This window comes from Mirounga angustirostris, unplaced genomic scaffold (assembly GCF_029215605.1).
Source record: "Mirounga angustirostris isolate CCGP_5_RB_7025 unplaced genomic scaffold, mMirAng1.0.hap1 SCAF_14, whole genome shotgun sequence".
NCBI classification, from domain to species: Eukaryota; Metazoa; Chordata; class Mammalia; order Carnivora; family Phocidae; genus Mirounga; species Mirounga angustirostris.
Window position 1 is genome coordinate 46,675,987 of NW_026991722.1, and position 14,033 is coordinate 46,690,019.

Below are 14,033 nucleotides of genomic sequence, written 5' to 3' on the forward strand. Positions count from 1 at the left end.
AGGTCTAACGAGCCTGAGGAAGATGGCTCCAGCGGAACACAGAGAACGCGGCCTGGAGAAGCAGGTGCATCAATGGCAGCCTGTGTGTGGCACGATGATGCCAGGGGCGAGCGCCGGGGGTCGGCTGGAGAGCGAGCGAGCACCGCAGGGCGGCCCGGCCTCTCGGAGGGCGCGGGCCCGCGGAACCAGGCTGAGGCGACGGGAGAACGGTGAGGACACTGGGAATTCCGGTATGAAACAAGAAACCCTTGGCTCCGGCCCGGGTTCTGTCGTCACTAACAAGCTGTGTCAACTGTCCAACCTGATCCAACACGCAGCCTCAGCTGCCTCACCTGTGAAAGCCAGCAAGCAAACTCATCTGAGGAACACGTATCGAGCCTACGTCATGCCACGAACACACAGGTGAGCACAACGTAGGGCCTATCCTCAAGGCTAAAAGGCAGGAAAGGAAACAAATGAGGTGGGCAAGTGCCATAAAATAGGTTTTAAAAAGAGCTTCTTTTTGTTATGGAAGTAATGGATATCTGTTCATTGGGAAAAAAAGCAAACAAGCAGCCCTGGACAACAGAGTAAATGAAAAAGATATTTATAAAGTAGTATATAAAATGAAGAGTGATGATGGGATAATTCATTACAAAGAAGTTCAAATGAGAGAAAGCAGAGGAGTTCTTTTATAAGTATGAAGCGTTTACAAATTCACAGACTCATCCCTACCTGGAGCTCAGGTGAGTGTGTATGCCCCCACCCACTTCGGCACCACCCACTCGGGGTGGGGGAGGGACACCTATAACAAACATCTCCAAGAAGGCAGCTTTTCCCCAAGAAAATTAACCATCAAGAAAGTTTTCTAAGGGGGACGCCTGGGTGGCTCAGTTGGTGGTCATGATCTAGGGGTCCTGGGAGCGATCCCTGCCCCCGAAGTTGAGCTCCTTGCTCAGTGGGGACCCTGCTCCTCCCTCTCCCTCTGCCCCTCCCCCTGCTTGTGCTCACTGGCTCTCTCTCTCTCTGTCAAATAAATAAATAAAATCTTAAAAAAAAAAAAAGTCGTTTTCTAAGAAATTTATTCCGGGGGCACCTGGGTGGCTCAGTCATTTAAGTGTCTGCCTTTGGCTCAGGTCATGGTCTCGGGGACTGGGACTGAGCCTGCTTCTCCTTCTCCCTCTGTCCCTCAGCTCATGCTCTCTTAAATGAATAAATTAAAAAAGAAAAAGAAAAAGAAATGGATTCCCACAAAGTAAGTTTTTTAGAGTTTAAAAACTTCTAAAAGGCTAATGAAGAGCCTTTTTGGTTATGTTTGTTTGAAACAAATAAGGAGATATTCATAAAGCAAATGACCACTGTGTACATTTATGTCTGTCAGAATTTCATTTCAATATCAGTATCTGTTCAGTAAATTATATGGCTTCAGGAAAAACCAAGAGCACTGTTCAAAATCCATGATAAATAGGATTAAGTAATTGATTAATATCAACCTATTAGGAGAATGGGAAAAGGCTAGGCGGCAGTTTATGAAAGAAATACAGTTTATTGGGGCACCTGGGTGGCTCAGTCAGTTAAGCGGCTGCCTTCGGCTCGGGTCATGATCCCGGGGTCCTGGGATTGAGCCCCACATCGGGCTCCCTGCTCGGTGGGAAGCCTGCTTCTCCCTCACCCACTCCCCCTGCTTGTGTTCCCTCTCTCGCTGTGTCTCTCTCTGTCAAATAAAATCTTTAAAAAAAAAAAGAAATACAGTTGATTAACAAAATATAAAAATAGGTTGACCTCACTAATAACAACAACAACAACAACAACAACAAAGGCAAAGCAAAGAACATTGGTTCTTTAACCAAAGGGAATTGGTTAAATAAATCATGGCACATTCATATGAAAAACTACTGTTACTATTTAGTATTTTGAAACTGAGTAACAGAGAAAATATGTAAAATACAATCTAAGAGGGAAAAGTTGGATACAAAGCACTATAGATTCCATTTTGTAAAAGAGATATGGAGAAACATAAAACATTAGACATTAGCATTAAAGAGTAATTTCTCCAAGTGGTAAGATAAGACATGACTTGCTTTCTTTTTCACCCTTCTCTATTTTCCAAGTTTTCTATAACAATGTTCAGTAATTCTTTTTTTTTTTTTTAAAGATTTTATTTATTTGAGAGAGAGAGAATGAGTGGGAGCGAGTACATGAGAGGGGAGAGGGTCAGAGGGAGAAGAAGACTCCCTGCCAAGCAGGGAGCCTGATGCGGGACTCCATCCAGGGACTCCAGGATCATGACCTGAGCCGAAGGCAGTCGCTTAACCAACTGAGCCACCCAGGCGCCCAATGTTCAGTAATTCTTAACCAGAATAATAATTTTAGAAATAAACAGCACGAATTGATGACTCTAAATTTCATGAGGGCAGGGAGCATAGCTTATATTGCTCACGTAACACAGAGCTTAGCACATCATACATGCTAATTATTTGTCAAATAGACCCACGAATGAGCAAATGAAGGATATATAACTTTTACAATTTTTATATACTTTGACTTATAGAAGAGTTGTAAGATCAACACAAAGAATTCTCAGATGCCCTTTACCCTGATTCCCCAAACTTTAAACTACATTGGACTTTTATCCTTCTCTCTAGACAGAGATTTTCTCCTAATAGCTAAAATTAGCTCCTCTAAAGTCCTTCTTGAGTGTCAGAAAAAAAGGAATACAAGGAACACAGAAAATGCCAGAGTTCCTATCTTGACCCAAGAAGTCTGACAGCTCTGCCACTTTTAATACATACATGAATGGAGAACTTCAAGTGGGAAACTTCACAGATATTTCACACCAGCTATGAGCCCTCAACCATGTAAGTATTAGGCAAGTCCCAAGAGGAGGATTAGAGAGAAAAACATAGAACAGAGGACCCAAAGCAAAAGGCCAACATATTTTAAAAGAAGGATAAATTCTAGTAAGTCCAAATCTTGGAGGTCAAAATAAAAGTTAAGTTGCATGTCTGACTTGAGCCAAACAGAAACAAAGCATCCTCAAGGATGAGGTGGAGGGAGGGAGGCAGGAAGAGACAGTAGGAAGAGAAGGGAGAGAAAAACCAGTGACTGGCGGGCTAGAAAGCGTACTGTAAGCTGTAACTCAGCAGCAACAGACCCTGCTTCATTTAAGGTCTGGAAGGAAATGCTTTTGTGGTTGTGAGTTTTAGTTGATTTCCTTTCGGAATTTTCATTTTTTCCAAGTAAATCCTATCTGCCAAAGCAACAAATTTTTCCTGGCAGTATCAGACCGATACCCACATAAGCTAAAGAACTGGTGTCTGTGTTAGACACAGTCTTCCAGAAGCTGTTAAAGACTCGATTTGAGTCTATAGCTCGCAAGATTATTAAAGCCATAGAATCCTGGAAAACAACAGTCTTGGACAAACTAAGAAATGAGTTGATAGCCCTTACTCAAGGTTGTTCAAATGTAGGTCATTCAAGTATTTTAGGAAATATTTGGTACCCATTCAGGCCCTCAGTAACAATTTCCTGAAAAATTTAACTTAAACCAGTTATATTTCACTTTGAAGGTTATTCACAACTTGATTCTCACAAAGGAAAAGTAGATCTATCTATCTGGCACCGGTAATTTCTCTATGACAGAATTATCTGTGAAACACTGACTTCAAGTCTAAAACTACTCCCCTAAACACACATTAGGCACTTGTGGTTCCAATTTCCTAAGTAAAACTCAGTATCATGCCCCAAAGAGGTGCCACATATTTTCAAAGACTGAAATACAAGGCATTGTAAAAAAAAAAAGGGGGGGGGGGCATTACTTATCATGCCCACTGAATTTTGAAAGCCATTAAAAGTAATGCTTTGGCATACCTGACAATTCTTGTTTCACAAACGAGAGCACAGCCAGATAAACTTGACAATCGGCTATGATTATCTGCCTCTGAAGCCGATCAACCATAGAGGGGGCAGATTTTCGGACATCAACCTGTTTGGTGGAAGGAAAGTACACATTGATCAACCACACACAAGAACAAGACTCCATCCAAACCACCATTACTTTACTGTGCAAAATAATTTCACGTAGGAACTGAGAAACAGGGCACTAAAAGCCAAGACCAAATTTATACCATATTCCCATGAGATCTGGCTCTGTTTTGTTAACCATACAATGAAGAACATTGTAACTCAAAGACAAATATCCTAAGCGAGAACAATGAAGCTCATGGGAAACCATGAAAGTCAACACGAAAATTTAGAGGTTTACCTTTTTTGAAACAGTTTAAGTTGTTACTTATCCAAAATAAAACCCACTAAAGGTAGAAAACATCCCCCAAAATAGATAACCCGAAAAGCCACTTTGCAGCCATCTACCTTCATTCATATAGGATGAACACTGGGGTTCGTAACTTCTGTGCACACAGAGATGTGAGGGTCGAAAACTGATTACATTTTACTTAAGGATAAAATAGGTTTGAATGAACCACAAACTGAACTCAGAATTTAAGCTATACCTCCAAGGTGACTATCTCTATAAAAGAAGCAAAACAATTAATTTTTTAATTAAAATTAAAAAACCTACTTTTTTATAAAATGTTGGTCCTTATTCTAAAGAATGTTTGTAAGTGAAAAAATTTACCCCAAAATAGAATACTGCATTCTTAATACAAAGTGAACTTGAACAAGATAAGCTAAATAGTTTTCATAGGCTTTCACAGTGATGTAAGAAATGATAGGATCTATGGGGCGCCTGGGTGGCTCAGTCGTTAAGCGGCTGCCTTCAGCTCAGGTCATGATCTCAGGGTCCTGGGATCGAGCCCCACATCGGGCTCCCTGCTCGGCGGGAAGCCTGCTTCTCCCTCTCCCACTCCCCCTGCTTCTGTTCCCTCTCTTGCTGTGTCTCTTTCTGTCAAATAAATAAATAAAATCTTAAAAAAAAAAAAAAGATAGGATCTTTGCAAATACGACAACAGCATATATAGTAGACACAAAGAATGAACTGTTTTCCTTTTTTCTACATTAGCATAATCTATTATGGTCACTATTGTTGCAAATGTAGTCCCAGAACTCATTACTTTGCTTAGGCAAATGTCAGTCTATTGATGCTCCTGGTTCTTTGTAATAACATCTACTGTGTCGGGTTGTTGGAAGGACTAATGAGGTACTGTATGTGAAAATGCTTTTTTAAATTGCAAAGACCCATTACCAGTGTTAATTCCTAACATAGGTGGTTAGGCATGGAATTAGATACAGAAAACAAACAAATAACTTATAGTCTAATGAGGGAACACTGACTTCATTACCATGTAATGTAGTAAGTGCTTCTGAAGGGTTGAGTACAGGGTACTATGGGGACAAGGAGGAAACCTACTCAAAACAGCTTTGGGGCTCAGGCAAGAGTCCTTGGAGTAAATGATCTAGGAAGAACTCAAGAAAGTGTAGGAACCAGGTCCAGAGGGAGGAGAATGTTCTAGGCAGAGGAAAAGGAAGTGCCAAGTCAGCCACAGTAAGGAGTTTGGCAAGGTGTAATGTAATGGCAAGGGTGGGGTAGGGACACCAAAAATGAAGCCAGCAACCTATTATTTGCATTTTAGAGACTGTATTATGGAGAATGAATTCAAGAACAGTGAGAGTTGTTGCAGGCAAATGGGGATGGTGGCTGACCTAAGGACATGGCAGGAGTGGGGAGAGAAGTGGATGAGTTGAGGAGGTGCTTTAGAAAGAGAGGCAACAGGACTCAGTCACTGATCAGATGCAGGGTTTGCAGAAGGAGCCAGCAAGGAAAGCTCTGGCCCTTCTGGAGCATCAGGAGACTGTACTTTTGGCCCATCAGTGGCTTCCTCACGGTGGACACCATCAGCAAGAGCAGAGGTGCAGCAACCTGGACACGAACTAGCTGAAGAAAAGATGGGCAGCTTTTGAGGACTATAACCCAAAGACAGGTTTGTCAGTTCAACAGGTAACACAGGGAGACCTCTGGGCACTCCAGAAACATCAGGGGTAGAAGGAGGTCTTCCCAAAGACTAGACTTTCGCACTGGAAGATGAAAGCAAAATCAGGAGAAGTTAATTACAATGTTATTGTGACTTTATTGTGTAACCAAAGGCTGGTAAGGAAAAATTAGGTAAATAGCTGAATTCCTCAGTAATGCCAAAATGCAACATATCTGAATTACAGATACATGAAAGCCTCATTACAAAAGCTCTTAGCACGTGGCCCATTATGGAAGAAGATAATCTTAAGACAGCAAAAGAATTAATGCACTGAATGGTTTTAATGACAGACAAGCAGGTGGGGGTGGGGTTCCATTGTTTTTAAAAAAAAAATACATTTTACTTAATCAAAAGCCATAAGAAACATGTAGTGCTTTCAGTCATATCTGAAATATTGAAAACCAAGTAAAGGAGCAATGCCCTACGTCAGTGGCACTCCATTCACAACCTAAAGACATAGTGCTTACATTCTTCTTAATTTTATTCTTGATGGTTTCAATTACTCCAGCCTCTTCGCTTTCACACAGTTTCTCTGTCGTCTTTAAGTCATCACACGCCAACTGCATTTTTTCTTCCTCAAATGTCATCATGGCGTTCTTCCAAGAAAGAAATAAGGAAAGAAGGAATGAATCGGCAAGTGTCTGAAAATTTAGGCGATTTAATACAACAAAATCCCAAACTAGGAAGAAAAAAAACATTCAAATTTTATTTGTTGCAAGTAAAAGAATGTTACAGCATACCCTAATCATTTCCAAGAACTATAATCTCAATATGAAAATAAGAATATACCTCTATCACACCTACACGAAAAAATACAGGGTAGTAAACGTTCTCAGTTACAGTTCTAGGACCTTTTTAGTTGTTATGGAACACAGTAACCAAAGCCCTGCATAATTTCTGATTGGTCCACTTCATTCAGTTTTTATAGCAGTGTCTCACTGAAAAGTTCATTCTCCCCACATGTGGACCCCTGGCCCCGTCAAGTACTGCACAGAATCGCTAGTAGGTTCACCTTGAAAAGCGTCAGTCTTTTCAGGGACAGCAATTCCAAGGGGTTCCCTTATTTGGAACTCATATTACACGGTCCACAGTGAAAAATTCCACTGGCAGCCTGGTGGAGTTTTCCAGGCCACATCTGAGTGGGTAAGGGCAATCCTTCTCTGCTGAAAACCTGCTACTTTGACCAGTGGCATAGAGGTTTCTGAGGTTATGAATGGGCTGTCGGGGCAGAGACAGGACACCTGGTTCTTGGAAGGACCTAATGAGCTCTTCGTAGCGAGCTCTCTACCATGCCCTATCCATTCGGCAAGCCCTCCCCTTGGCATTCTAGGTCTCCTTGGTAGGACTCCAATACACTCTCCCCTTGTAGCCAAGCCAGACCACTGCCACCTTTGTCCAAGCCCCCTGCCACACTTGCTTTCCAAGCAGACCCCAGACCTGTCACAGCCTCCCTCCCCACCTTCCTCCTCCACCAGCCAAGCTTTGGCTGGGTCTCCGTCCCTGCCTTTGTAGTGAAGCAGGTACTCATGTTGTGATTCCCACAGAGTACTGTTTTCCTTAAAGTCGGATGCTGTGTTTTCTTGTAAATGGCAAGGCTTAAAAATTAGTGTTGTATTCCCCGGCGAGAGGAGGAAATAAATAGCCTGAATGAAAGTCCATGCCACCAGAAGCTGGCCAGGTACCTGAGGTTGGGCACGGAGAGCCAGCCGGCACAGGACACGCTGGTGTGCAGAGATCTTCCTAGATCTGAAATCATTTAAATGCTTTCTCTATTTTACTTTACTCGGTCTCTACACATACTGATTATAAATATGTACACACACACACACAATTTGCTATTATACCATTCTATGAGTGTTTTTTTTTAATTATGTGTTTGAAAGTGGTTTGTGTGATGTTATACATATTTCTAGAAAAAAAAGCATCCAATTTTTTACATTGCCGAATTTTCTTTAAACACATAACTGCAACCTATTCCTTCAATTCCTAAATACTAATATTTAAAAATGTAATAGTAACTAATAAATTTCAACTCTGCTAATTTAAACTTGCTTCCCAGTCCACATTTATTCAATAATTTTAGAGCAAAACCTTTCGTATCCAAAGTCTGGCCTTTTTTTTTTTTTTTTTTTTAATCTCAGTTTTATTTTTTGAGAAGGCCTCTGCAATTTTATTTTTATTCAAAAATTTTTTTTGATTGGGAAAAACAATTCTCTGGAAGGTATTAGCATTTTATTTTTTAAATTAAGGGAAAAAGGATGTCTCACAGGTGTTGGCTAATAGGCAAAACTTTACTACACTTTTAAATGCTAAAAGATCTATCTCTATAGGGGCACCTGGGTGGCTGAGTCGGTTAAGTACCCGACTCTTGATTTTGGCTCAGGTCATGATCTCAGGGTCATGAGATCGAGCCCCGCCTCGGGCTCTGTGCTCTGTGGGTAGTCTACTTAAGATTCTCTCTCTCTTCTCCCTCTGCCCCACACCCCCTACCCTGTGCACACTCTCTCTAAAATAAATAAATCTTTAAAATAGAAGATCTGTATCCATACAGCTAGTAACTCTAGGACATACTTTATATACTTGTTTCCTTCACACCAATACCTCTCCCCATACTAACTTACCAAGAAACTGACGAAACTGGCTCCAAAACTCATTAATGGGCTATGATTTCTGTTAAGGAAACAAAATAAAAATACTTTTAATGTATACTTTTATAAACATTTGATACATTAGGATCGCTATATATTTCTTAACGACTGAGCCACCCAGGCACCCCAGGATCACTATATATTCCTAATAATTGGACAGACAGTAAAGTCTTAAAGCTGATTAAATTACCCTAAGAAAGGGGCACCTCGGTGGCTTAATCGGTTAAGTGTCCGACTCGTGATTTCAGCTCAGGTCATGAACTCAGGGTTGTGAGATCAAGCCCCGTATCAGGCTCCATGCTGGGAGTGGAGCCTGCTTGAGATTCTCTCTCTCCCTCTCCCTCTGCCCCTTCCCTCCTCTCTCTTGGCTTCTCTCAAAAAAAAAAAAAAAAAAAAGAGAGAGAGAGAGAGAGAGAGAGAGAGAGAAAGAAAAAAGAAATTATCCTAAGAAAAATGTTGGAGGCAAGGAGGTTCACAGGTCTGTCTGCCAAAATAGAGGCTGATTCTTCAAAGCAAGGCACACAAGAAAATCAAATGATAACAGAGACTGCTTTAGTAAACCAACCTGACATCTGCACACATGTGGCCAAAGGAAGATGATTAATATTCATCTTAAAAATGCAAAACATGTTCAAAACTTTGCACACATAAAATATCATTTTTAATGTAGATCAAAGGGTTTCTACCATGGAGCCAACCTTGAAAGTTCACTAATTCCATCTAAAGAACTTTAAGAATGCCTCGCTAGGGCAACACTCTTGGGTCCCCTCCCTCCTCAGGAGCTTTGTACTAGCACTTTGCTATTGCTCAACAAACCCTGCTTCGCTGCCCACCCCCCCCAACCCCACCCCTGCAAAAAGTCGCCTTAGTGTCAGACACTCCACCACTGTAATACAGTCATTATGAAATTACGTATGTAAGCCAAACAGAAACCAAATCAGACTAATACCAATTCAAGGAATACAGGAATATAAACGTTCCACTTCAAATTCACAACCAGTACAAATTCTAAATTTCTGTAAATTTCACTAAAAGAGAAAACAAGTGGTAAATGCCTTCTTAAAGAAAATAACTTTACTGATTTTTTAATTATGCAAGATAACATATGGTCATTCTAAAAAAGGAGAGAACAATGCATTTAGTCAATCCCCTACAGGAAATTTAGTTTGTGTCCACAAAGCGAATGTGTGTTTGGGGGGGAGGGGCAGGGAACATGCACATTTGAATGTATATATGTACATACATGCATATATCCAATGTATCAGATGAATATCTTTGTACATGTATCTTCTCAGGCATGTCCAAATATATTCTTGGGATAAATGGCTAGAGATTGCGTTACTGAGTCAGATGGAGGCAGGGGGTTGGGCAGGGGAGTAAGTGGAGGGAGCAGGGAAGGAGGAAGGTGGGAGGAAGCGGAGGGGCAGTAAGGAACCTGATTTATTTGGAATATTAACTTTCTGCTACATTTTTCCCCATCTATTTAGTACTTATTTAAACTCTACAATGAATAATAATTTGTTTACCCCCACCTAATAGGATACTAAACCAACAAGAAAAAACGTAGGAAGGTCAACTCATTAGTGATGTATCCCCTACTAGCATTCACATCCATAAACCAAGCTCAAGCAGCACATCTCGAGCCCACTGCCAAGTAAGCTTTCCCCCCACAATGCAGCAGAGCAGATGGCAATTTTCCCAGCCCACGGCTCTGCATGGACATACCATTATAGGCTCCCAACCTAATTTGGTTTGCCTATCAGTGTCCCTTCTAGAATGTTATTTTCTGCTTCTTATCCCTTATCATGCCTTACACACAACAGGCTTTCAACAAATACACATCAGTGAAGGAATGAAAGACAGAGCCCTGCCTTTTAGGAACAAACACATTTCAGTCAAGTGCTGACGAGTATGGCCTTCCCCTTTCCTTGCTTACATGTTAGCCACTTTGCCGTCTGAAAAATGAAAGGAGTTGAAACTAGGGCCTGGTGTTGCCACATGTGCTTCTTGTTTTGGACTAAAATTGAGTGTCTGGGAGCCAACTATTAATTATTCATGGTATCCTAGCCTGGCCCTCAGTAGTTCACATACCATCGTGGGTGAAAAACCAGCCCTGTGGGAACACTCTTACCTCCCTGATGTACAGTCTCCGCAAACCCCACAGCATCTGGTACATTGGACAGTGTACCCAGCACAATAAACTGATCAATAAATACACACCCTCTCATATCCTGCACAAGACCTGTTGTTTTAAGAATTTAACAAGGCTCATTTGACTTTTTAAGCCTACGTTAACTTACGTCATCTTGATCATTTTGGCCCACAGATGTGTTTCTACATAAAACTTACTCATTCAGGGGATTTGGAAATGTTCCCAAAGAGTACAAGTCTCATTACTTTAAAACCGAAGCTAAGGAAGGAGAAGGAAGAGGCTCCTAGCTCACCTCAATATGCTCATATTGGGAACCAATAAACAATGACCCAAACTGGAGGGGAGTTGAGGGTATTATATAAAGACTGAGTATAAAAGTAAGCTTTAGAACCAAAACACAAAGTACCAGAAGATCTATAAGAACAGAGGTGAGGACAAGTGAAATAGACCACCCAGTAAAAACCTCCCTTATTTAAAAGAAGAGAGGATATAAGTACAGAAATATATACATATTTGCTAATATTGAAAAAAATGGTGGAATAACCTATCATTTAAAAAAATGGATACTACAAGGTGAGAGAAGGAATAGGGAAGAAGAAACAAGGGTAGAAACAAAGCTTCTCTATGGATTAGACATTGGAACCATGTAAATATTGCACATCATAATACCGAATTTTAATAATGCAACCCCTAAAAAGTACAATTAATGCAAATCCAGTTGGTAAAATAACCACACAGAATTATTCCAAGTGATGTTAGAACACAATAATCTAACAGTGCACTTTTATTATGAAATACCCTTAAAAACAGACTCCAGAAAATGGAAAAAAAAATTTGTTTCCCGTAATCATATTCTCACCAGTCAACTTAGTATTGTCATTCTAAGGCTGCTGGGGATGTAATTTGTGATAAAGCAACATGTAGGTATGATGGTGTTTGTTGGGACTCAGGGCTTTGTGAATAGGAAAAAGAGTGAAGTTAATTAAAAATCTTATAGCCTAGAATAGGAACTCATCTTTAAAAAATACATATTTCCTGTCTACTGAAAAAGCCTAGAAATAACACCACCAGTAGCCCTGAGAATGCCTAACACCTTCTCTAAATACATTAGGTAAAAGGGACCATGGCTCCTTGAAGAAATGACTGATTCCAGGTCAGGGATAAGAAATGTTTGAGAAGAGCCTGGAATATCTTGTTATAGTAGAAAGCAAGGAAACTTAAAAGTTATATTACTGTCTTAAGAGGTTCCCACTATGCAAATATGGAACAATTTAATCCCTAATGAAGGTAAAAACAGCAATGGATTGAAACATCAAATACGGTTAAACTGTAAGTTCATAATAGTACTTTTAATTTAAAAACAAAACAAACGCTCTCTGGATGCCTATGGAAGATCCTAAGGAACGAATTCATTATTTTGGAAAAGGATTTAAAAAAAGAGAAGGAATAAGCATTTACCCTGTCTTTCTCTAGGGACTCAGTAATGAATTAGCTGCATGGGAGGGCAGTCTTTTTACAAAAATACCCTGGGATAATAAATGAAAAGCAAAAGATAGAATCAGTGTTTCATTTTACAGCTCCCAATGAAGTAATGGATATGGGCAATGACCATAGAGACAAGGGAACATATTAACCACCACCACACTGATATGATCAGCAATATCCAAGCTGTGGAAAACTCTACAGGACAAAAATCCTAGTTTCTTCAATGACAATAAAAAAGTGTATGGAGGGGGTACTGAAAGGGAATCTCCAAAATAAAAGGTACAAAATACAAGAGACACTTAAAGACACAGACACATCAAACAATACACACACACACACACACACACATATATAAACCAGTAACAATTAGAATATGAAACGAAAAACCACAATAGCACCAAATCACTAAGTATCTAAGGATAAATCTAACAAAGATGTGCAATATTGTCACACTGAAAACTCAAAACATTACAAAAAAAAACAAAGACCTAAATCAGGGTTTCTTAACATTTTGGGTCAGATAATTTTTTCTTGTGGAGGCTGTCCTAGGATTTGTAGGATGTTGGGCAGCATCCCTATCCTCTATCTACAAGTTGCCAGTAGCACACAGCCACTCTTCCACCACAGATGTGACAACAAAAATGTCTCCAGACATTGCCAAATGTCCTCCGGGAGCAAACCGACCCTGCCTGAGAATCACTAATCTCAATACAGAGATATACAGTTCTTGTGGGTTGGAATTCAATATTGCTACAATGTTAATTTCTCTTAAACTGAACTATAATTTAAATGCAATCCAAAGCAAAATCCCCGGGTGTGTGTGTGTGTGTGTGTGTGTGTGTAAAGAAAAATATTACAATGGCCAAATCAAATTTGAAGAACAACGATAAAGCTGGAGACCTGATATCAAAACTTAATTAAAACTAAGAATTCCTGTTCACTCATTAGAGATTACAAAAGACAAATCACAGACTAGGAGAAGATAGTTAAATACATTTATCCAACAAAAAGCTCATCCTCAGAATATGTAAAGAATTCCCACGAATAAAAAACATCAACCCAGTAAAAACGGGCAAAAGTCTTTAACAGGCACTTAACAAAAGAGGGTATCTTAAAAGTCAATAAGCATATTAAAAAGTGTTGAAAAGCACTGGTTATCAGAGAAATACAAATTAAAACCACAATGAGATGCCACTATACTCTTATCAGATTGGCCATACTTGCAAGGACTAACACTACCAAGTGTTAATGAGAATGTGGAGCCCCTGGAACTCACACACTGCTTAGCAATATCTACTAAAGCTAAACACATGCCTACCCTGTGATCCAGTAACTTCACTGTTTGATATATATATATCGTACACACACACACACACACACCAGAAATGAATTATTATTATGCTCACAAAAGATATGTATGGCATGTTAATAGTACTATTCACAATAACCTCAAACTGGAACCAGTAGAATGATCAAATAATTGCAGTATATTCATTCAATGGAACAGAACAGTCCACAGCTACAAGAACAAGCTCCTGCTAAGTATAACATGAATCAATTTCATAGACAATGTTGAGTGAAAAAAGCCAGACACAAGATTATATGATTCGGTTGATATGAAGTTCAAAACTACTGTTCTGACCTCTGTCTTCAGAGGGGATAATTACTGACTGAGGAGGAGCTCAAGGGAAGATGCTGGAATGCTGGAAACATCCTATAACTTTGTCTGAGCTTAAGTAGTTATACTGTGGTGTTTACACATGTATACATTCTTCACTG

General features: G+C 40.0%; 1 protein-coding gene across 2 annotated transcripts in view; it reads right to left on the reverse strand.

The window, feature by feature from the left end:
- Positions 1 to 14,033, reverse strand: part of TTC39C (tetratricopeptide repeat domain 39C) — a 101,640-nt gene that overhangs the window by 49,751 nt on the left and 37,856 nt on the right. The window contains exons 2-4 of one of the 2 annotated variants that reach the window (XM_045886916.3): positions 8,591 to 8,639; positions 6,437 to 6,565; positions 3,850 to 3,964 (exon numbers count right to left, since the gene is read on the reverse strand). In XM_045886916.3, the coding sequence (XP_045742872.1) occupies positions 3,850 to 3,964; positions 6,437 to 6,565; positions 8,591 to 8,639 (293 nt within the window). The remainder of the gene's footprint in view (positions 1 to 3,849; positions 3,965 to 6,436; positions 6,566 to 8,590; positions 8,640 to 14,033) is intronic. The other variant, XM_054510343.2, reaches the window with a different exon arrangement.